The sequence below is a fragment of the Gambusia affinis genome, linkage group LG22 (assembly GCF_019740435.1).
Source record: "Gambusia affinis linkage group LG22, SWU_Gaff_1.0, whole genome shotgun sequence".
NCBI lineage: Eukaryota > Metazoa > Chordata > Actinopteri > Cyprinodontiformes > Poeciliidae > Gambusia > Gambusia affinis.
Window position 1 is genome coordinate 9,226,056 of NC_057889.1, and position 21,658 is coordinate 9,247,713.

At 39.1% G+C, this 21,658-nt stretch overlaps 1 protein-coding gene across 1 annotated transcript; it reads left to right on the forward strand.

Moving 5' to 3' along the window:
* Window positions 1-11,405: 11,405 nt before the first annotated feature.
* nr2e1 (nuclear receptor subfamily 2, group E, member 1) lies at window positions 11,406-20,275 on the forward strand. The gene is made up of 9 exons (XM_044107390.1): window positions 11,406-11,964; window positions 14,233-14,378; window positions 15,072-15,159; window positions 16,130-16,365; window positions 16,803-16,949; window positions 17,995-18,091; window positions 18,196-18,345; window positions 18,486-18,591; window positions 19,614-20,275. The coding sequence occupies exons 1-9, from the start codon at window positions 11,904-11,906 to the stop codon at window positions 19,774-19,776; spliced, it is 1,194 nt and encodes a 397-aa protein (XP_043963325.1). The 5' UTR covers window positions 11,406-11,903; the 3' UTR covers window positions 19,777-20,275.
* Window positions 20,276-21,658: the final 1,383 nt, after the last annotated feature.

Below are 21,658 nucleotides of genomic sequence, written 5' to 3' on the forward strand. Positions count from 1 at the left end.
GGATATCTTGTGGAAAAGTCCAGTTTGTGCTCACATAGAGGGATGGGGGAGTGTAATTACCAAACACGAACCCGTCAGGAGTGACACAAAAGCCGCATTGACTTCCTCACTGCTGGTCGTCTCCAGGGGATGGTCCCGCTCCCCGCTTACCCTGCTCACCCCGGTCCCCCAGACCGTCACTCCTGAGAGGCAGGACGACTTGTTCCATAACAAGACACGAAACTGACTTCTTTCAGCTCCAGTGAACTGGACATAAACCCCGACTGACAGCCTCCAGTGCCCAAACAGAACAGGGAGGACGGGTGGGCCAGGACACAGGGGAAGAGAGGTGGGGGCAGCACATGGCTCCCTAAATAAAGTTGCTTTGCATGTTTAATCTCAAAGAAAAAAAGAGCTTATTTTTAACTGCTATCACAAATTATCATGTAGCTCCTCTGAACCTCTCTGGCATATGTTTACTAGTTATTTTTCTCCAATTTCATAAACTGTGATTTTTCTCCACAGCCCCCTCCTTACCACCCGGCCCTCCACCCCCCACCTCTCTCAGACCTCAGTGTGTTACAGCAATGAAAGCACGACGTGCTGTAAATGTAATGGGCCGGGGGTGATTGTTTCTGACAAGCAACAAAACACATCGTCCCTCCCCTCAAATTAGTCCCTCAGGAGGGGGTGGGGTGAGGGGTTCACGTCCCAGGAGACACATGAACACGACAGCATGCCAGCATATCGCATGAGCACCCATGATATTCAATTTCAATGTTAACTGAGAAAATCAATAGAAACAAGCAATAAATAAGCGATACAAACTAAAAAAGAGATCTTTTTAAAACTTTGTGTAAGGTGTAATCTTTAAAAAGCACAATTTTGGTGAGGAAAAACTTAGAACACCCTCTAATTTAATCCCATGTAAAATGGTTAAATGCACACAGACAGGTCACATCAGGTGTACATGGAGGTTTGCACAGTTTAAGCCTCTGATATTTGGTTTAAAAAAAGTGAGAGTGGGCGTTAACACTGTTGATACAAAAGAGAAACAAAAATATTCGACACAAGTTTAACCTGAATGAAAGGCAAGCAAGGAGAAAATCATTTGATTTCCAGAAGAAATGTGGACAAAGACGTCAAGGCTTCTGAATGTGTGATTGAACTGAAATGACTTTTTGTTGATAATTCACAATGATTGTTGTGAATTATCAACAAAACAACTGAACTGAATTGGACTAGTGTTATTTGAATTGACAATACATTCCAAGAAAGGAAAAGTGCCTCAAATCAATGGTGTGGCACGGAGATGGAAGTGTCATGATTTGGAGAGGCTTTGCTGAAGCAGGACATGTCCAGCTCACTATCGTAGAAACCCCAATGAGTTCTGACAAATATAGAAGGGGTAGACGGAGCCTGAGGAAAATATAAGAAAATCTGTTGGGGAAAAAAAAACAAAGCAACGAAAAAAGTTTGGATAAAACAGACAGGACCCTGTTAGAAAGTCTGATGTCAAAAACTTGAAAATAGTAACAAGGATGACAAATTTTGGATAAAAATTGGGTTCAGTTTGAAGGTTTATCTTCTTTGCTTCTTCATACTAAGTTGTGCTTTATTATTATTATTATTATTATTATTATTATTATTATTATTATTATTATTATTATTATTATTATTATTATTATTATTATTATTATTATTATTATTATTATTATTATTATTAAAGTAGCTAAACAAACTTCTGGTTAAGTTAAATCCCAATCATGTCTGTCCACATATAGAGATTGAGTTGACCAACTGGTTAAACAGAAAAAACCCTATCACCTTACGTAATATTTTGATACTGAAATTAAATTGTGTCCAAATTTCTAACATGAAGGGAAGAAATAATTGTTAAAAGTGGAAATTTAATTACTAGAAAACACATGCTGAAAATATTTTTTCCTACAAAAGCTCTCAAGCCACAATTTGTATCTTTTAGTCCTATTTTTAGTGTGTTCATAGGTTTTATTTCAGACTTTGTATTGAAGTAGGACGATGCTACCACCGCTTTGTTTCACAGCGGTATCATTCATTCAGTGAAGTTTAGCATTTTTTAATGCAATACACAACCTATAGTGATTGTGAAACTGTCAGTCAGACATCTACCAACAATTTGAACATCTAAGTGTCAAGTCTAAGTAAGAAAATACTTACTCTTACATCCCACATTAAGCTACGTTATATTGATAGAGATGTATACATGTTTTTGAGTAGCTTATTTATATTTGGATTGAAATGCACATTAAACAAAGCAAAAGAAACCAGATGTTGAAGGTGCTAATTTCTAACTGTGCAGACGTTCCCTGTGGGTATTTTTATTCACAGAGAGCTGGGATTGAATAGGCAGTTAGCTCGTCAGTTTAGCTTTAAAGTAAGCCCTGATTTGTGAACAGGGGGAGAATTTGGAGGAGTGGTGGAGGGCTCGATGTGCAGGGAAGCCTCTCCTGGGCCAAAAGAAAAGGATTTGGCCCAGATGCAGGCAGTGATGTTAACTTTGAGTGGCCCCTGTGGCTCAAGCTTGGCACCCCCTCTTTCTTACTTCCCAAGCCCCCAGGTTGCCTTTGCATGACATCATCCCCAAACTATGCCCCTCATACCCATGTGAATCTGAGCTGTCACAATCGGCAGCCACCCCCCCATTAAACTGTACTGCTCTGCAAACCCATACGTTTCTTGTTCTCCCCCCTTTTCCTCCTCTTCTGCCACCAATCTCCTCCCTTCTTCTTCTTTCTTAACCCCCAGAAAGGCATTGTTTGAGTCAAGGCTTGATCAAAAAACTGTTGCCCGCCAACCACAGGGCTTTCTGTAAATTCAATAAGGCCACCTTAAAGATTTTCCTAATTAATGGATGACATCTTTGGCTGGAGGAGAGGCGAGGCATTCTGCTCCGGCTCGCTCTTTGTTCGCCTCCTAATTAACTTTCCTAGGTCACTCAGGTCCCCGCAACCTGAGAGTGAAGAGCCCCCATTGAGGAGGGAGTTGTAAACTTACTTTTTTTGCCTCGGCACTTAAAAGGGGAAAGCAACTATAGGGAACAGAAAATATCCTATTTAAGTCCTTTGTGAGTGAACTGCTTGCACATGTTCCAATAAAGGAAGTCTTCTAAATAAGCTGCCGTGTTGCTCTCCACTCCCCCTCTCTCTCCCTTATCCAACCTCTTTCACTCCCAGCTTCACAGAAAGGTTATGAATGATAGGTCTGGGCTGAGGGAGGGGGCGAAGGGCCAAAGGACAGCATCTGGCTATTGTGAAACGGTGAACATATGAAACCTTGAGGGAATCTGAGGATGGGAAAGCATCGAGGTTCTGATGATGATTGGAAAAACGTAAATATGAGGGTAAAAAAAAGTGCCTTTTTGCCCTTGATGTCAAAGAGTCATAATTTGGATTTTGCTGTAAGAATTAAGAAAAATGGTTTTTAAACCTTTATTCAACAAAAAAAGTTTATATTTCTGTGAAACTGTTAACATTTTTTCATGCAATAGCATGCATGGTCATTAGCTCAACATGTTGCACACATTCATCAACAAAAATTGTTTTCCAAAATATAAAAACCACCATGAATTTAAGCCTTGATTCTATCAGTGAATCTCTGGTTCTCATCCTGTCTGAATGTCTGTCTATGTATCTGGAGCTCTGAGGTGAACACGAGGCGCCTGTTGACAGGGCATGTCCGTCCTGCAGGGTTAATGACGAGAGGAAGCGGTGACCTCAGATCACGACCGCTGAACCTGACCCGTGGAGTCAGCGGGGAAACAGTGGGAGAAGCAGGGCAGAGGAAAGACTGACGGCTGAACAGAGCTGGACGAACAGCAGAGTGACCGCAAGGGTGACTCCAGGTAGACAGCTGCAGAAAACGAAAAATTTCAGGTTAATCTGTGTTAAACACTGACTTGGTGTCCTCACAGTGTGTAAAATGTGTGTGTGTGTGTTTGAAATCCACTAAAACATGAAGCAGAATTTATTTGTGTTGCAGGCGAAACCATTTTGAATGTTTCTCATATTTTTATGAACTTTCATTATTGTGACCATCACTTTGCAGCTGGATTCATTTGAAATTAGCTTGCAGTGTAAGAGATGTTTCCCAATGTAAGACTTGTTTGCATTTTGTTTATTTATTTTCTTTTACTCAAATATTTAATTTTCAGCATTCAGTCTTTGCCAGAGGGGAAAAGAAGTTGATCTCAAAAGCTTTAAATGCGTAACTGTTCCTAATCTTTTTATTTTTATTTTTTGCACTCCAGTTTTCCATTGTTAATATGAGTCATACATTCTTCTTAATCGAGTTCAGTTCAGATTCAACAAAAAATATTCTGTGACTTGGTATCAGGTGGCCCAAAATTATAGAATAAAGTAAATGCAATCTGCTTTTAACCCCTTAACTCCCATGAGGACACCTGTGTCCCCGTGGACCAATAAGAAATTATAAATCAAACATTTGAAAGGTATAAAAAATGGTTTGACTTAAAAAGAAACTTAAAATTGTCGACATAACATTAGCATATTGTGGTAAGGTGCTTTCAGCTCTTGCAAAATTCTTCAGTAAAGACAGATATTGTCTTGCTAAAAAAAACTAAAAATACAAAACATTTTAATGAAATTTTATACAATATAAAATTGCTATAATTTCCTGTTTGTTCTGCCCAAGCGAAAGGAGGGAAGGCTTTGATATTTTACAGACTCCAGTCACCTCTGTATGACTGAACCTTTTCAGCTGTGGCAAATCCTAGCACTTTCACACACCACAGGCAGAATATTAAATGAACTGTAGATACACTGATCACACAGTGGACTCCTTGGCTCTCACATGTTTGTCTTTCCAGTCTAAGCCCCTCTACTCAGCTGTCATAATTTGTTAACGAGTCTTTTCAGAGAGAGGGAAAAGAAAGAGAGAAGACAGAAGCAAGAAAAGAAAGCTCTTCAGCAGGCGCTGAAAGCCATGGTCCATCCAGAGAGGGAACCCAGGGGCGACATCAGACCGATTTCAGACCAGCTCGTGATGGCATCTCTGTATATTTTAATATTAATGACTGCAGCCGTAAAGCCGCCCCTAAGCCTCCAACAGGTGCCCCCAGCCCCACTCCAGCCAGCATTCAACACATCCCGGCTATTCTCTGCCACAGCCACCTCTGGTCAGTGGACACAAATGGAGAGGATGAAGGCAGAGAGCAGAATAAAGCCACATGAAACGTGGAAGAGGAGTTAGAGAGTCAGCGGTCTCTCTCACAAACAAGTTTTTGAGTCACTTTCCCCTGCAGAAACACGGGTCGATATTCAGCACCCCCATGCTCCCCTCTGCCCCCCCTCCCTTGAGAAAGAGATTGACTTTTGTTTGGAGTTTGTGAGAAGTGGGAATCAGAAGCGGGACAATGGGACTCCCCACAGCGAGAGGCTGAGAGGAGCCATCTCAAATCAGTCAGCCAGGGGACTGACTAATCCGTCCATTGTCCCTCCCCAGCCACCGGCCGCACATCAACACATTCGCCCCCTATTGTCCCCCCCACCCTCATGCAGCGGGATTTGCTCTCCCCAACAGCCAGTTTTGTCCAAGGCAGTTCGAGCGGAAGTTTCTCACTGACAATTTGCCCCAAATAGACTTGTCAGAGCATCCAGCAGCAGCACCGCACCAACCTGTGGGCTTCTGGGTTTGGGTTCTGGGCCCGGGTTTGTTGGGGGTGAGTAATGCGCTGGTCAGTGTGAGTGCATGCACAGGAAGGGACAAGACCTGGACAGCACTGCAGAGGATGGCACATGATTTCCTGCTGTGGATTGATGATAATGAAGGAATGTGCGTTTAGATTTGAAAATTAGGCTGTTTCTAACATCATACATAACTCACACAACATAAACTGTGTGTCCTAAATGTAAGGCATGCAGAGTGAGATGCTCTTCACTTCAAAGAACAAATATCAGCTCTACAGGGTTTCTTGTTGAGCTTGATTTACTAAACTGACTCTCGGTCAAGTTTTGATACAGATCTATCAACTGCAGAACAAATAGACTTAAAACAGTGTCTTTGTCTGGGCTATCAGGTTGTTAAGAACCTGCCTAATTCAGATTTTACTCTTTATTTGAAATGCACTGAACTGCTGGTTCTCTTTCCCACTTGTTGCGTAGTGAAAATAAAACTTTTTTTATTCTCTGTTATAGTCGACCATCACATAGGCTACCTAAAATTATTCACGTAGTTCAAAATGTATGTCAGTGTTACCTAATATGAAGGAAAAAAAAACAGCAAACAGGCTCCAAAATATTCACTTAAACATCTAAGGTCAATGTTAGAATTAATAATGTACAAACTACATTTAGATTGCTTGTGCTTGTGTTTATGCAGCTATAAATGGACTCATTAAACACACAATAGGTTGAAACTACGTACAAATGTGTGTGGATAAAAGATTAAGTAATTAATTGCTGCTATAGATTGGAAAAGTTCAGTCTTTGACTTCTCACACATAAAAACACACAGCATATAAGCTCCATTTTTGATTCACTTTTGATCCAGCTGCAGATTGTATTTTTTATTATGAAATATTATCATTAAAGATAAAAGTACTGACATGTAACTTATTAAACATGTATGTAATCTTTACGGCTGTGACTGAGCTGAAAGTGAATATATTGTCTCTGATGAAAAATGTTAAGTTATGACAAACATTTGTTATACATATTGGATTTGCTTTCACTAAAACAAGGTCAAATATATACATAAACAAAAACATAGTTAAACATTACTATAGTACAGTTAAAATATTAGCCAAAATGTAAGTCATATAATACAACAAAATCTATTTGGTGTTAGTATTAAAAATAACTAGACAATATAATTGTGGTTATGACATTTCACTTAAAGGATCATTTCTAATTCCAAAAGAAAAACTTTAGGGTAATTTCACTGTTCCTTAATTGCCCCCAATTAGGGCAGAAAAGGGCTAATTAAACATTTAAATGTGACCTAATATTTATTTGTATAACACAGCAGTGTGTTGGCATATGAGTTGCTCACCAATTCCTATAATAGAAAAACTGTTTCAATATTTGCATATAATTTTCAACTCTGCTTCCATCAAACGTTAGGCTGCTTTATGTGAGTTAGAAACAAATCCAAATAAGTAAAAGTAGGTAGTAAGAGAACTTTTGTAAATCACATACATTACTCATTATAGCTGCAAATATTGAATTAATTAAATGCCACAACTCAAAAAATGCATTGTTAGATATTATTTTTGTTTGTTTTGTTTTGTTTTGCTTGTGCCACCACTTTGACATGAATTCTAAGCCTGATGCTATTGCCTGTCATTAAACAAATCCATAAAAAAGTTAAATGCAAAGTCACAATTAACAAAAATAACAGTCAAATCAACATGTTACTTTGTCTTTAAAATGGCATTTTATCTGATTTGAACCCTCATATTACTTTTTGATGGACTTTTGAACTCTTTTTAATTTAATCAAAAACACAAAATGTGCTCTAAGAAACATGTCATGTAGACAGTTCCAGTGTTTTTGAAAGCTTTTACCTGATTAACACTCATTGTCACACAGATAGTTGGCTATTTCAGTAACAACAGGTAATCTGCATCTATTTAGTGACTCCTTTTCTGCAGAACTGTCCATGGTGCTGAAATACGGCTGGATTATTTTCTTCTCATTCAAAAAGGAAAACATATAAGACCATCTTATTGCAAAGAGGTCCTTCAATATAGTTTTAGTTATAATGTGTATGGATACATGTACAAAAACATCCTCTGTCTGTTATTCAGAATACCTAGACTTTGCAGAGTCTCCAAGATGAAAAACTAAGATCTCTTTGGCCACTCTGAAAGGATGCAGGGCTGCATACGGCTTTGGTGGGCTTTAATTCTCCCTATTATTTGTCCTCTGGAGCTTAGTGACTTCTCTTTAAAGCCAATTGGTTCACGCCTGGTTGGTTAGGGGCCTGGCCAGTGATAGCGGTGCCTAAAAGGCGGTTAAACTACAGTCCCTGGGTGGTGATTCCTATTGGGAGAAATGATCAAAAAATAAAGACTACTTATATTTCACTGGTAAAAATGTATAGTGGTTCAACAGAATCAAACAGAAGGCAAATGCTCAAAAGACATAATAAACACGTCAAAGGTGGAGTAAAACGAAAATATTCATTATATAAAACAAATTATGAAATCAAGCTCTTATAAGTAAAGGCCTGTTGATACAAAATAAAAAGTCTGTCACTACATGGAATTTCAGCAAGACATCCCATTACCTGGAGGCCACAACTTTAAAAGATCTTTGTCCTCCACTCTTAAAACATGTCTGTGGCGCTATTAACAACCTGTTACCTCAGGCTTGGAGAGGAGGTGAAGCTCTAGCTAGTCACATAAATAAACAGGGACGGAACCACATAGACCTTTAGAATAGGCATTTACAAGGACTTTGTAGATTAATAGATGTTTTCTTCAGAACCCTTAAAGAAGTTCTACAGCCAATCTAAGTCAGTCTAAAAAGACACAAAATCACAACTACCAAGATTTCTAAGCCATGATCAAACAGTTGATCTCAATGCACTATGGCATTGCTTGATTGCAGATTGTTAACATGCAATAGCAATAATAAGACTTTCATTCCTGCACGAATTAAACTCTATGTAGTTATTATATTGTTTTTGTTTCACTACTGTTGATGTACACACCTGATGTAGATTTCTGTTGACAAAATGCTTAAGTTAGCAGAAAGAGGAAGGGGAAATTGTGATGACAGAATGAGGAGAAGAGTTGGGGGAAAATCAGCTCTATTTTTAGAGAAACTACACTAAAATTATTTCTCTCTTAAATGCATTCAAAGAGATCAGTTGTTCCAATGTAATATTGCCCATTTTGCTGTTTTTGAAGTATGCGCACTAAATAAGAACCCTGAGAGGAAGCCAAAAAAAATTTATTTATTATGTTTCATATTTTCTTATCCATATTAAACAGATGACTTTTATATCTATTTAAAGCTTCTTTTTTTTCTCTCGCGGTTCAAACTCATTCACCTAATGAGCACACACACGTGTGGTCTCTCTGCTATGCTCCGCGCTGACTTCTGCTGGACTCTTACTCGTTGTTAAAGTCCATCCTATAGTATGTCAAGTATCTGCCCGCATACTGATGCAGAGCTCCAGAGAGAAAACAGATACACAATCCAGTCGGGCCTTTTGTTCGTGCCATTTTCATTGACTGCTTGAGGAGAAGGGAGTCACTAATACAAGGCGAGTGAAAGAGGGAAGCCCCGGCAACCATGATGTTGGTTATATTTGTGTAAAGGCTATCAGTGAATGACGAGGATTAGGACGAGTTAAGGAGATTATGTCACACATTCAGCGTTCACACACCCCCGACAGCCACCCACCTACCCACACACACACACACACACACACACACACACACGCACGCCCACGCACGTACACACACTCACACCCATATCTGATAGCCACAGATTTAGAAATGCCTCTAAAACCTGATTATTTTAAAATAAGAAACTTTTTTATATAGAATTTTATGAACAATTAAATAGATTCCTGCTATAATAAATTTGATTTATTTTCAACTTTTGTAAAGAAAAAAAAAAAGGTAATATGTGGCTTTTAAATGTCGTGTTTCAGACGTGAGGCTCTCCTTGAGTCCCTTCAGGCGAATCAAAGGAATATCAGGGTGATTCCGTGTCGGCCTTGTTAGGCTCCAGCACTGCAGCCGTTCAGCTGAAAGGCAGGTTGCAGGACGCAACAATGGCTAATTGCAATTAACTACGCTTCTCCGCCTCACCCCTGTCCGCTTAAATCGACACTTTGTGCGTCCATATGGCCCTTGGTGCACCGTGGGAATGGACACAATTAAAAAAACGGAATATGGATTTCCAGAGTTACCCGGCGAAAGCGGAACAAGCTGTCAAGGTCGAGGCCCTCCGTGCAGGCCCGCGGGCTGACCCCCGAGCTTTGTCCGGAAGGCCCCGGGGCGCAGGCAGGACTTCAGGGATCCGAACCGCATCAGGGGCCGCGGGGGTTTCTGAGAGCGGAGGACTGTAACACTGATCAAACATTTGCGCATAACTATAGGAATGTAACTCTATCTGAAAGCACAAAAGGCGATAAAGATTATTTATAATAGCCTGCATCTAAAAGTAATCCACGTATTGTTGCTGAAACGTTACAGCTATGCATTTTCTTTAGCCTTAAACGAGGACAAAACAGTGTCAAATTGAGAGCAGGAGCTTCAATGATGTCCCGTTTTGAGAAATTGCTATTGCTCATAATGTTATTATTAATAATAATATCAATAATTAATTACATGAAGGCATTTCTGCAAAGCATAAGAAAACAGTATGTTCATCTTAATAACTGATTTCATATTGTTTTAAATAACCTAAATTAATAAAATAGGATTCCAACTTGATAAAATACCCCTTTTTCTTTAATTTTATTTTTAATAAGTTGATGTATGACGGGATTATATTTTTAACTGTCGGCCTTTTGAGTTTTGACTTCAGACTATATTAATCTATCGGTAGCCAATAAGGTAAATCATTTTAAATACGTAAAGAAACAAAATAGTAAAAAAAAAAAAAAAAGACTAAAACAAACTCCCGCTTAAACACTAACAACAGACTGAAAATCCCAGTAGGCAGTGAAGCTCACAATGGCTTTAAAACGAGCCATGAACGGGAGGACAGCGGCGCATGCTTGGACACCCGCCCTCTCTCTGAGGAATACCCCTCAGAGAGAGAGAGAGAGAAAGTGTGTGTTTGGGGGGGGGGGGAAATAGGAGGTGTGCATGTATTTTTTATTTTTTGATTGGATCATTTATTAAGATTAAGGAAAGTTTCTGTTGTTGTTTCCGTGGCTGAACTCTTTCTAAACGGTTATATGCTGTTTTCCGTCAACTGAGGTCACGCTGCCAATCTCTGAACTTCACCAACTGTAACACTTCTGAATAAAGCTGTTTATTCAGAAGCATCTCAGCATGAGTTATTGAAAGTACTCAGAAGTGAAGCTCCAAATACTGTCTCTGCACACTTGCAGACTCACTTTGACTCCTGCTGCATATTTTTACCCCCGGATGAATAAAAAAAAATACTCTAGTTATTTCGAAAAGTGTGATTGTTGGATTAATTTAGAACTTCTAAAGGAAAAATACTAATATGTCTCATAAAAGATAAAAAAAAAAAAAAAAAAAACTTGCGGCGCCTTTTCACCCAGGGACTTTGCATCCCTATCCCGTCCACACACACATACGCACACACACTCTCACACTCCCGGTGACGTCAGGTTGGAGTTTAGTGTAGAAAGCCAAGTGGATGAAGGAAGTGGAGCTCTCCACCCACCAGCCTCCCCCTGACACTTCTCATAAATATTACCGACGCTTATACGGGGGGAACTCGCAGCACAAAGTCACCTCGCATCCCGGTGTGTTTAACACATTTTCACCACTGATTTTAGCCCGAAATTCGCCTTTTTTTATTGTCATTGTTCTAGTGGCTTCAGCGCTCCGTCGGATCCTCCGCAGGCGGTGGTTTCTTTCCTTCGCACACGTCCAACTTTACGCGCCGGATTGGTGCGCACCGACCTGCCGGAGCAGCGCTGTCTGTCTGTCACCGATACCCGGTTGCGTCTCTCCTGCATGCCGGAGCTCCAGTCCGGCTGTGATGAAGGCAAATGGTGCTGAGATAAAGCTCGGGCGCTGAGTTTTCATTTGGAGAACTCAAACGAAGCCTGCGACTCTGACAAGTTGGTAACTGGACTTTTTATCCGCTCAAGAGCAAAACACACCGCTTCTACTTCGATAGTTTTCTTGTTGTACTCCTAAAATAAAAGAGAAAACAAGGGAAACATTTTCCTTGAGAGACTGTAGAAAGACCTGAACATTCATGATGAGCAAACCCGCCGGTTCAACAAGTGGCTGTTTGGATATTCTGAACGTCAAATCAAGTAAGTTTCTCTCATCCATTTCTCGATGATCCTCAACTATATTCAGCCGTTCAAGCAAGGCCTTTCTCTGACTTGATTTTTTTTTTTTTTAAAGAAAATAAGCAAGAAACTTTTTGCACGTATAATTTAATTTTCACTACAGCTTTTACGCATTAATTTAGTCTATATCAGATATTTATTCGGATGTGTTGTTTGTCACACGCAAAGTGTCCTCCTGTTTTTCGTAAAGAAAGACGAAGACAGAAAGAATTGAAAGAAGAATTATGCACCACACTCGATGCCACTTGTTGCCTGTTTCATGTAAGTTCTTCCGAAGTTAAAAAAAAAGTAAAATAAAATAAAAACGCAACAAACTTAAGGCAACTTTATTCTTGCTAAGTATTTAATTTTGATTTTAAAAAATCCTCTGACTTAACTTTACTTTAACTAATTTCTTATATATTCTTTAATTTATATATTTAAAAATTCCTAAAACGACTTTAATATTTTGCAATTACATAACCTTAAATATTGTGAATGTAGCCTATTAGAGCGGTATATTTACGGTTCTTTGTCTAATTTTTTGCGCTTTGGAACTTTTCTTAGCATCACCGAAGAAGGCCCCAAAAAAGTGCAAATATTAAACGTCTGATCTTTAGAAACACCAAATGAAATATATTTCCTCAACAAATTTTAACAAATTTCTGTCAAATTTACATGTAGTGTTATTTCTTTTTATTTAGTTGTTTTTAGTTTCATCACATCAAATTCTGTGATGCTAAGGTTTGTTTTGGTGTTTCCCTTTTCCCTAAATGTTGTGATTGTACTGGAAACTTAACTTTCTGCGGCTACTCAACATGTTTTTAAATTAGTGTTTAAATGTAATTTGTAATCACTTGCTCCTCCCTATTCCAAATGTCATATTGTCCAGAAATACAGTCTCCTTTTTATTAGCAGCTCTCGGTCTTGATGGTGATTACGTTAATAAAATATGCCATATATTTTCAGGCAATTAATGCACACAATGGACCCGCACTGGACCCCCACGATGGGAAACTAAATCTTTCCACACCAAACATTCGTCACCGATTCATTTAAATCGACAATCAAATTCTGCGGTTTATTATCTGTCTTCGGTTTTTAAAGTCGTTTAGAAAAAAAAAAGTTGGGTTTAATTAAATTGAATTAAACCCAAACATTTTGTCAATTTTCCCTCCATTGCACGCAATTAGAAACAATAATATTTTTATTAATATTTTCTTCTCTTATATATTTTTTATGTTATAGAAAGGAAAGGATAAGTAAGAACCAGTTGCTAATTCGCTTCCTTTTTTGTACATATATATTCTTTAAAATATAAACCTTTTAATGTAATATTTAAAATCACATTCTATGTTGTAAGGTAGTTGGTGGTAGCCCATGGACCAATATTCCCCACGGCCTTCTGATTCGGAATAAACAGCCAATTGAAGTCGTATAACTCTCCCCTGAAGTCATTGTCTTTGCTGCCGAGTAGTTATTCCCATGCTACCCTTTTTGACGGGTCACTGGTGAATCAATGAGCAGGTGGCAAAACGTCAGTGTAATTACATAGACGGCTTTTCCCTCCAGAGAGAGAGGGGGAAAAAAAGCTCCCTCATATGCATACAAATATAGTTCTTTTTCAACAGATTTGAATACAAAATCTTCACAAAAAAATCACTTTTTTTTTCATCTACACTGGGCTCGATTTACATACACTTCATTTGAGTTGGTGAAACGAGTTGGTGCGCATTATTCTCGCGGTGCAGTGTCACTCCCTAATCCTGGGGCCTATAGACCTGCGGGATAAAGCAGCTGTCGAGTCCCATTATGAAGTGGAGTTGGCAGCTTGTCGAGATCCAGGCAGTCAGACGAGGTTCAATGGGGGAAAATCATTAAGTTAACACTTTCCCCTAATGTCTCCATTGTGCGCCTTCGGGTTATTGTTTTAGGGAGCTCAGATATGACGCTTCCCACCGGACTTTATTCTCGAAATATGCTCCAGTGAATTCCCATGGTCATGGTTGGGTGAAGAAAGGACCGTGCGTCCATGTTTGCCCGAAAAATAAATCTTTCGCTCGACAATTTATCTCTTATTTACAAAGATAATGTCACCGCAGATCGTGCAAGTTTGAATCATATTACTGTATAAACTCAAAAGCGTGGATAAACCACCATGATTTACCATCATATTTCATTCGTTTACTTCGGTCTTGACTGAATCTTGATTTTGAATGCTGTCCAACTGACATTTTTGGCATCTCCAAGGTCGGATTCTGGACATCCCATGCAAAGTGTGCGGCGATCGCAGCTCAGGAAAACACTACGGTGTTTACGCATGCGACGGCTGCTCGGGATTCTTCAAGAGGAGCATCCGGAGGAACCGAACCTATGTGTGCAAATCGGGCTCACAGGTGAGGAGGGGAGGTGAGAGGAGGTTTTCAGAATCGCTTTAGTTGCTCATTTCAAATAGTGTGTGCTATTCAAACTATTTGAATTGTTGATTGCATTTTTTTCCATGCAAGAAAGAAAACTACGGACTCGCAGCAGCGGTTGTACATATTTTGCTATTGCAATAAATTGTTATGCAACTTTTTCTGCATTTGCACCGTCTTTTGATATACATAAATACTGGTTCCTTTTAGAAAAAAAAAAAAAACCTTTTTACCTTTACGCACGGAATGCGAATTTTACGCACGGAGCTTTCTGTGTCTCGCTACCATTTATTTTTTTATTTTTTTGGTCGCTGTGTTAAATCTTCCTTGATGAGCCTAATTGTGTCATGCCTGCACCATTAAGTACTGGCCTAAACACAGCGCTGCTCTAATATATCAGGTGTAATCCAATCTAATGTGATGATTCCCAGTCGAGGATTTAAGGCGGTAGAGGGCGGGATCGAGTACTTATCCATGTGGGATGAGGCCGCACTAGAGCCGCAGGGGAGCGGGGTCTATAACTGCAAGATAATAGCGCGATCTTTTACCTGGAGATTTGCCTCCCAGGAGGATAATAGCAGGAGGATTTCGTTTTAACCCTGTTTTCCCTCTTGTTTTCTTCTTTTCCCCCGCATCCCCTCCGCCCCTTTTTTCCTTGTTGTCTCTGTGCAGGGTGGCTGTCCCGTTGACAAAACTCACAGGAACCAATGCCGAGCGTGTCGTTTGAAAAAGTGTCTGGAAGTGAACATGAATAAAGACGGTAAATGGGCTTGATTTAATTATGGCTCTGACTATAGACACGCCATGCTGTGGCGTTTGGTATCGAGGTGGAAAAGTTTATTAAGGCTGCTAATGAAAGCTGCAAAGAAGCTGATAATTACCTGCTATTTGCTTGTTTTGAAGGGGACGTTGGTTGCAGCGTGGTGCAGCTTTCAATATAAGTTAATTGCTTGGACTTGTTTGTTGCACTGGCGCCTCCGATGGGGGATGAAGGGAGGCTTTGCCCCTCCCTGCACATTTTTATTTGACAGTCTTGTGAATGTTCTTTATTAATACAAATATAAGATTTTATTTATGCACTTGTATGCAATGTTTGTTTCCTTTCTAATTTATGGAATCTTTTTTCAGAACAGCTTTTTTGTATTAGATTTTTTAAATGTATATTTTAATATTTCAAATGGCATAAAATGAAAAAAATCATATTTTTAAATTTGGTAAATGTACTGGTGTCAAATGACGATGGAAAATTTAAATAGTTTTATCTCTGTTTTACAATACATTTTTAGCGTGATTATTTTTTGAACCTTTTAATCTTTTCTGCTGGTTGTGCTTGAGTTGGCGTCTCACTCTATGCACACTTCAATTGTTTGCTAATAAAACGAAACAAATTATTGCACACTTCCATATAAATCTGGAGCTGTCTTTCTAAAGCCACCAAATTTGCATTGAAACTCTGATGATGGGCTCTGTTGGGTCATGGGCATTAACAAGAAGTGGCATCCCACATAAAATTCTGCTTAAAGCCACATGCAACCCTGGGCCATGCTCTGACTCCCAAGTGGAACTTGATTATTTGTTTTGTTTTAGTTTTTAACTTTACACCTGTATAAAAAGAGCCACTTTTACAGGCACTCTCAATGAATGTAGATTAGATTTTCTTAAAAGAAGGCAGATCGCTCTTTCAGAAACTATTCCTTGAACTTTGTGTGTCCGCTGTCCCACTTTTGCAGCCGTCCAGCATGAAAGGGGGCCCCGGACGTCCACCATCCGCAAACAAGTCGCCCTTTATTTCAGGGGCCACAAAGAGGTGAACGGCTCCTCGACCCACTTCCCGGGATCTTCGCTGCCCGGGCCCCCCTTCTTCACCACTGTCACACAGCTGGAGCCCCACAACCTGGAGATGAGCTCAGTAGCAACCACGCCAGAACGACAGGCCATCGTGGGTTTAGCACAACCCACCCCCAAGGTATGATGTTCTGAAATGTACTCTAGAATATTATTATTTATTATTTCTTTTTTTATTTGCTAAATTTTTCTTTATCTAAGCCACCATGCTGTGGGAAATGAACTGAAATAATGAGTATTAAAAGATTTAAAAAGCCTAGAGAAAACCTCTTGAAAAGAACACACACTCAGGTATGATGATGCTGTTTTAGTTGCTCCAAATAAGATTTTTTTCTTTCTACAGAGGTTAGAAGCTGAAATTCTTGTCCCGATTTAGCATCCTGTAAGAAGCACAAATCCGCCAATTAGATTTTTCTCTCCCAATCCAGCACAAGAAACACTAATGATTATAAAATCACGTGCCGGAGCTTGGAATTTGATCTTTGCAGCTCACTGTTCTCTAAACTGTGATTCACTAAGACTTTTGACACGTGTTTTTTTTTGTCTCATATCCTGCAGTATCCCCATGAAGTCAGCGGCACCCCCATGTATTTATACGAGGTGGCCACGGAGTCTGTGTGCGAGTCCGCAGCGCGCCTCCTCTTCATGAGCATCAAGTGGGCCAAAAGCGTTCCCGCATTCTCCACCCTGCCTTTATCTGACCAGGTAAACTTTAAATTCATGACCAGCATCGAATGTTGCTTCTATAAACCCAAAATCTAAGTAAGAACATGTGAAAAGATTAAGCATTTAACATTTCTAGAGGTTTTCACACCAATAAGCATGTAATTTGAATAGTATATATTTATTTGGCTATATAATTCAACATCTGATACTTTACACCTTTATAATCTGTTATTTGTTTTTCTCAATAATTCTATTATCAAAACAATAAAAAATGGAAGAACTAAGTCAGTAAGGCAGCAACTAAAGGCTGTAAGAATCACAGTTTGTTATTAAGTTGGAGAGAGCAACCAAGGAGCAAACACTGGAACAAAGAGGACCAAACAGCACAAAGTCACATGTATATACTAGAGACAGAAGCAAAAATATTAATTATTTATTATTATTATTATTATTAATCAACTACAGTGCTCTTTCTACAAAATGTTAATAAACCTCTAATGTGAATGTTTAATAAATCAAAAGAAAGGCTTTGGCATTCTTAGTAGAATATCTCCATGAGGTCTGTTATCGCACAAATAATACTAATAATGTACTTTATTTTAAAAAGCTAAAAGATAATTGTCACCATTCATTGTGCTGTACCAGATAACGCCTACAAAGGATAACACGGTCAAAATACTGAAATTGACTACATTTCACAGTATTGTGTGTGTGCACTGAGGCTGTGTAAAGTAGCTGAGGCTGCTATTGAGCCCTCAGGTGTTTTATAGTGGTGAAGTTTCTGCAGTTAATCTCTTCAGTTTCTGTGGGCTGACATTATGCTCTGCCGATTCACACATAATTTGTTCTCATTTATTTATTTACTTCTATTATATCACAGTTCCTCAGCTACATAATTAAGCTCAGAAAGTGTTTCAAGCCATAATAACTTCACAAAAATGTAACTTAATGTGTCCATGTCTTAGAGAAACATCAACAGTCAAAAGCAATTTTTTTGAGACAAAAAAATAGAAGCACAATTTAATAAAAATGTCATAAATGGACAAATATTCATGCTGGCTTAAACAAAACAATCATTTTCCAGCTGATTCTATTGGAGGATGCCTGGAGGGAGTTGTTTGTTCTGGGTATCGCTCAGTGGGCAATTCCTGTGGACTCCACGACTCTTCTTGCTGTCTCTGGTATGTAAAATCCAAAAATCCTTCCATGAGCAGACAGTGTGTGACTGCTTGCTGCTGCATTCTTTTTCCAAATGGTAACACTTTTCTCTCATTTCCATCAACAGGGATGAACACAGAAAACACAGAATCTCAGCGGATGAACAAGATCATGTCTGAGATTCAGGCACTTCAGGAGGTGGTGACCAGATTCCGACAGATGCGCCTCGACGCAACGGAGTTCGCATGTTTAAAATGCATCGTAACATTCAAAGCAGGTTTCTATCAGTCAGCTTCCTAAGAAAACATCCTACAAGTTGCTACCTGAACCTATCTGACAAAGTCAAAGGGGATGGTTCAGTCTTGAGCAAACTCAACTTAATCCGTTCCATAAACCTAAACAGACTATGTTTTACAGTTCCTACCCAAGGCAGCACTGAATTAAGAAGTTTCCGCAATGCCAGCGCCATCACTGCACTACAAGATGAAGCACAGCTCACACTCAACAGCTACATCCACACCAGGTATGTGAAAAAGAGACATAAATTATATTGCAGAAGTATTTTCTTCTAATGGATGGTGATCTTTGTGGAAAATGATGTAAAGTTTTCAAACTAATGACGAGAAAAGTAGATCTAAAACTTACTTTTAGTACTTTTAGTGTCATTCTACTTTGTTAATCCAATGCAATTATTTTAAAACAAAATTGGAAAACTGCTTAAAAATTAATTTGTGATTATATTTATTTTTTACAAACTTTAGTTTGTTATTTGTCATTTTTAGCATAGGTTATTGAGAGCCATCGCAGAGCGTCCAAAGAAACAGAAATAGAAACTCAACCTCAGTTCATTTGGATGGAGAACCTTCATAAAATAAAGTAAAATAAAATACAGCATTTCTTCATATTTTGATTCATTCTTCTAAAACATAAATATATGTTGATCTTAACAATTCCCTTGAAGCTTTGGCTGTCTGTTTAGGATTACTGTCTTGATGGGAAGTGAACTCTGACCTCAGTGTGAGTGTGGATCAGTGTGTATTTATTTCCATCCAGCTTCCCTGCTTTTTTCTGAAGGACAGGATTCCTCAGTATGATGCCGTCACCACCAAACATCACTGTGTGGTTGATATGTTCAGAATAATTTGCAAAACTATTTTTCCCAACACAAAAGCACTTTGTGTGTTGACCCAAATGGTAAAGTGTTGACCACAACACTTTCGTCCACATACTCCTTTTTCCCCTTGTTATCTTGTAGCAAACTGCAGGTGGGGTTTTCATAGCCAGACTGTCTGATCACCCATTTGTGGAATAAAAGAATATTTTTTTTCTTCTTCTACAAGCTATAAATACAGCTGTTCTGCCTCACGGAACACCACAGGTTAGAATCTAATCCATCCAAGCCAATCTGTCATTACTTGCTTTATGCAGACTTAACTTCAACCTGATGGATCATGTTTCTTGGTCTTAACTGGTTGTTCTTTCTTAGTGTTATACTAAACAGAACATGTATAAAAGGTTGTTTTAGAACATTGTTCTCTGTTTCAGGTACCCAACTCAGCCCTGCCGCTTCGGGAAGCTGCTGCTGCTCCTCCCAGCACTCCGCTCCGTCAGCCCCTCCACCATAGAGGAAGTGTTCTTCAAAAAGACCATTGGGAACGTTCCCATCACAAGGCTCCTGTCGGACATGTACAAATCAAGTGATATATGAACTATCTGACTGTCCAGAGGTGTGGAAAAGGACTAAGACATCCACCCAGGTCTGGACAGAAGGTCAACTCAACGTAGGTGGAGCAGACACAGGTTGAAGTTTTCACGGATCACAAAGTCTTTTAGGCCTGTAGGCTCCACACTGAAGTAAAGACTCCAACACAGCCGGATCGCCTATTAACAGTTGCACTAGTTAAGGATTAGGTTCAGAAAATTGCAGCTTACAGTATTTAAATGTCACCTTAAGACTCTAAAAGAGCGCCTGCCAAGTCCATTTTAAACAGAAATGCTGTACATTACGATGTCTTTCGAGTGTCTTTGAGACCAATGAGCTTGATGACCAATTTAATCTTGTAATTGCTGTGTTCAGTCCCAGTGGAGGAAACCAAAAAGATGCCCCAACAGTCGGAGGGCCCCGAGTCGCTGTTCCGCAATCCAGTGCTGAAACCAAATGCACAAAAGGGGGCAACGACGAAGAAAATAAACTTTGAGATGAAAAATGTTGCTGTAAAATTATTCAAGAAAGTCATTTTAGACGGTGCTGTCCTATCTGTCAGTGTGTCCTGTTTTCAGACGCAGCAGCATTTCAAAAATGTCTTTAGGTTGATTTTGTGAAGACCGACACTAACATTGGATAAAATAATATTCAGCACTTCGAAATGTTTTTTGTGACCTGTGTTCTTTTGAGTTTGCTGTAAATATTCTGAGTTATAACTATTTAGAGTTGTAACAAAGAGAATAAAAGAGATGAAGACTGAACTCAGCTGGTTTCATACATCAGATACCAGAATACAGCAGCAGTTGAAGCTTTTTCATCTTGCAGACTAATATAGCTCCTCCTACACTCGATTATTTTGACCCTGGAAATGTCCAAGATATAAAACATACAACTAACAATGGATGACATATCCATCTAATGACATGACACGTTCCTTTGTCACAATTCAGTATCCTATTACACTGCTAGGCACACCAACAGATCAATGAATTTGATCAACTTGCATGACCTGTTCTGAATATTTATGCAAAAAAAACTTATGCTCTTAATCGTAAGAGCAGATAGATTCCAATTGAATGCAAAATTTCTCTAATACACAGAGTAAAACAGGCCCAAATGTGTGTAAGCAGCTTCACTGTTTGAAAAAAAAAAGTCCCTTAACAATTTGTAGAAAAACCACATGGTGTCTGGCATTATTCATTTAAACTAGTTTTCCGTCTGGAATAGACATGGGTTAAAGGTTTGGGAATGTTCCAGGAGATTATTTTAATTTGCAATGTCCTGTTCAGAGCAAGTTTCAATGTGTATGTCTTAGATGATTCCCCCTGCTGGAGCACCCAACTGTGTTGAATTTTTAGTAACCTGACTAAAACAGTTCAGAGGACATTCATGAATAACCAAGGTCAAAGCGATTGGTAAATTGCTGGGAGACATGTACCCAAAAGGGTGCCGACCAAGACGGAAGTTAACGTTTCGACAGAGAAACTTTGAGGCATAGGCAAAATTTGTAGTTACTCAAAGGGAAAGCCAAATGTTTTCTGGTGAAATAAAAACAAAACCGGTGTTTAGTGAAGGAAAGGTGAGGCTTTCAGGCATGGCTATGGTGGTATCATGCTGAGGACTTGCTTCAGTATCAGAGGTGGTGGTGTATTTCACTGGGAGAAATAACAAACAGAGAACAATGGTCATAATTCTGCAACTTCAATCTAGATTGGCAGCTAGAAAGTTAGAACTTGGGTAAACAACGTGGCAAAAACTTTTCTATTTTAATAGATGAAAGACTCTGGATGTTAAGCTTCAGGAAAGTCTGAGATCTAAACCTTATTGATATTTTAAACACTAGGAAACAAGCTCTGCCACTTAAGAGCAATATGAAGCCAGAATT

Excerpts from the sequence above, each read along its gene's own strand:
- nr2e1 (XM_044107390.1), top strand. The coding sequence starts at position 11,904 with ATGATGAGCAAACCCGCCGGTTCAACAAGTGGCTGTTTGGATATTCTG. Across the intron at positions 11,965-14,232 it reads TATTCTGAACGTCAAATCAA|GTCGGATTCTGGACATCCCA; the intron begins GTAAGTTTCTCT and ends GGCATCTCCAAG. Across the intron at positions 15,160-16,129 it reads AGTGAACATGAATAAAGACG|CCGTCCAGCATGAAAGGGGG; the intron begins GTAAATGGGCTT and ends CCACTTTTGCAG.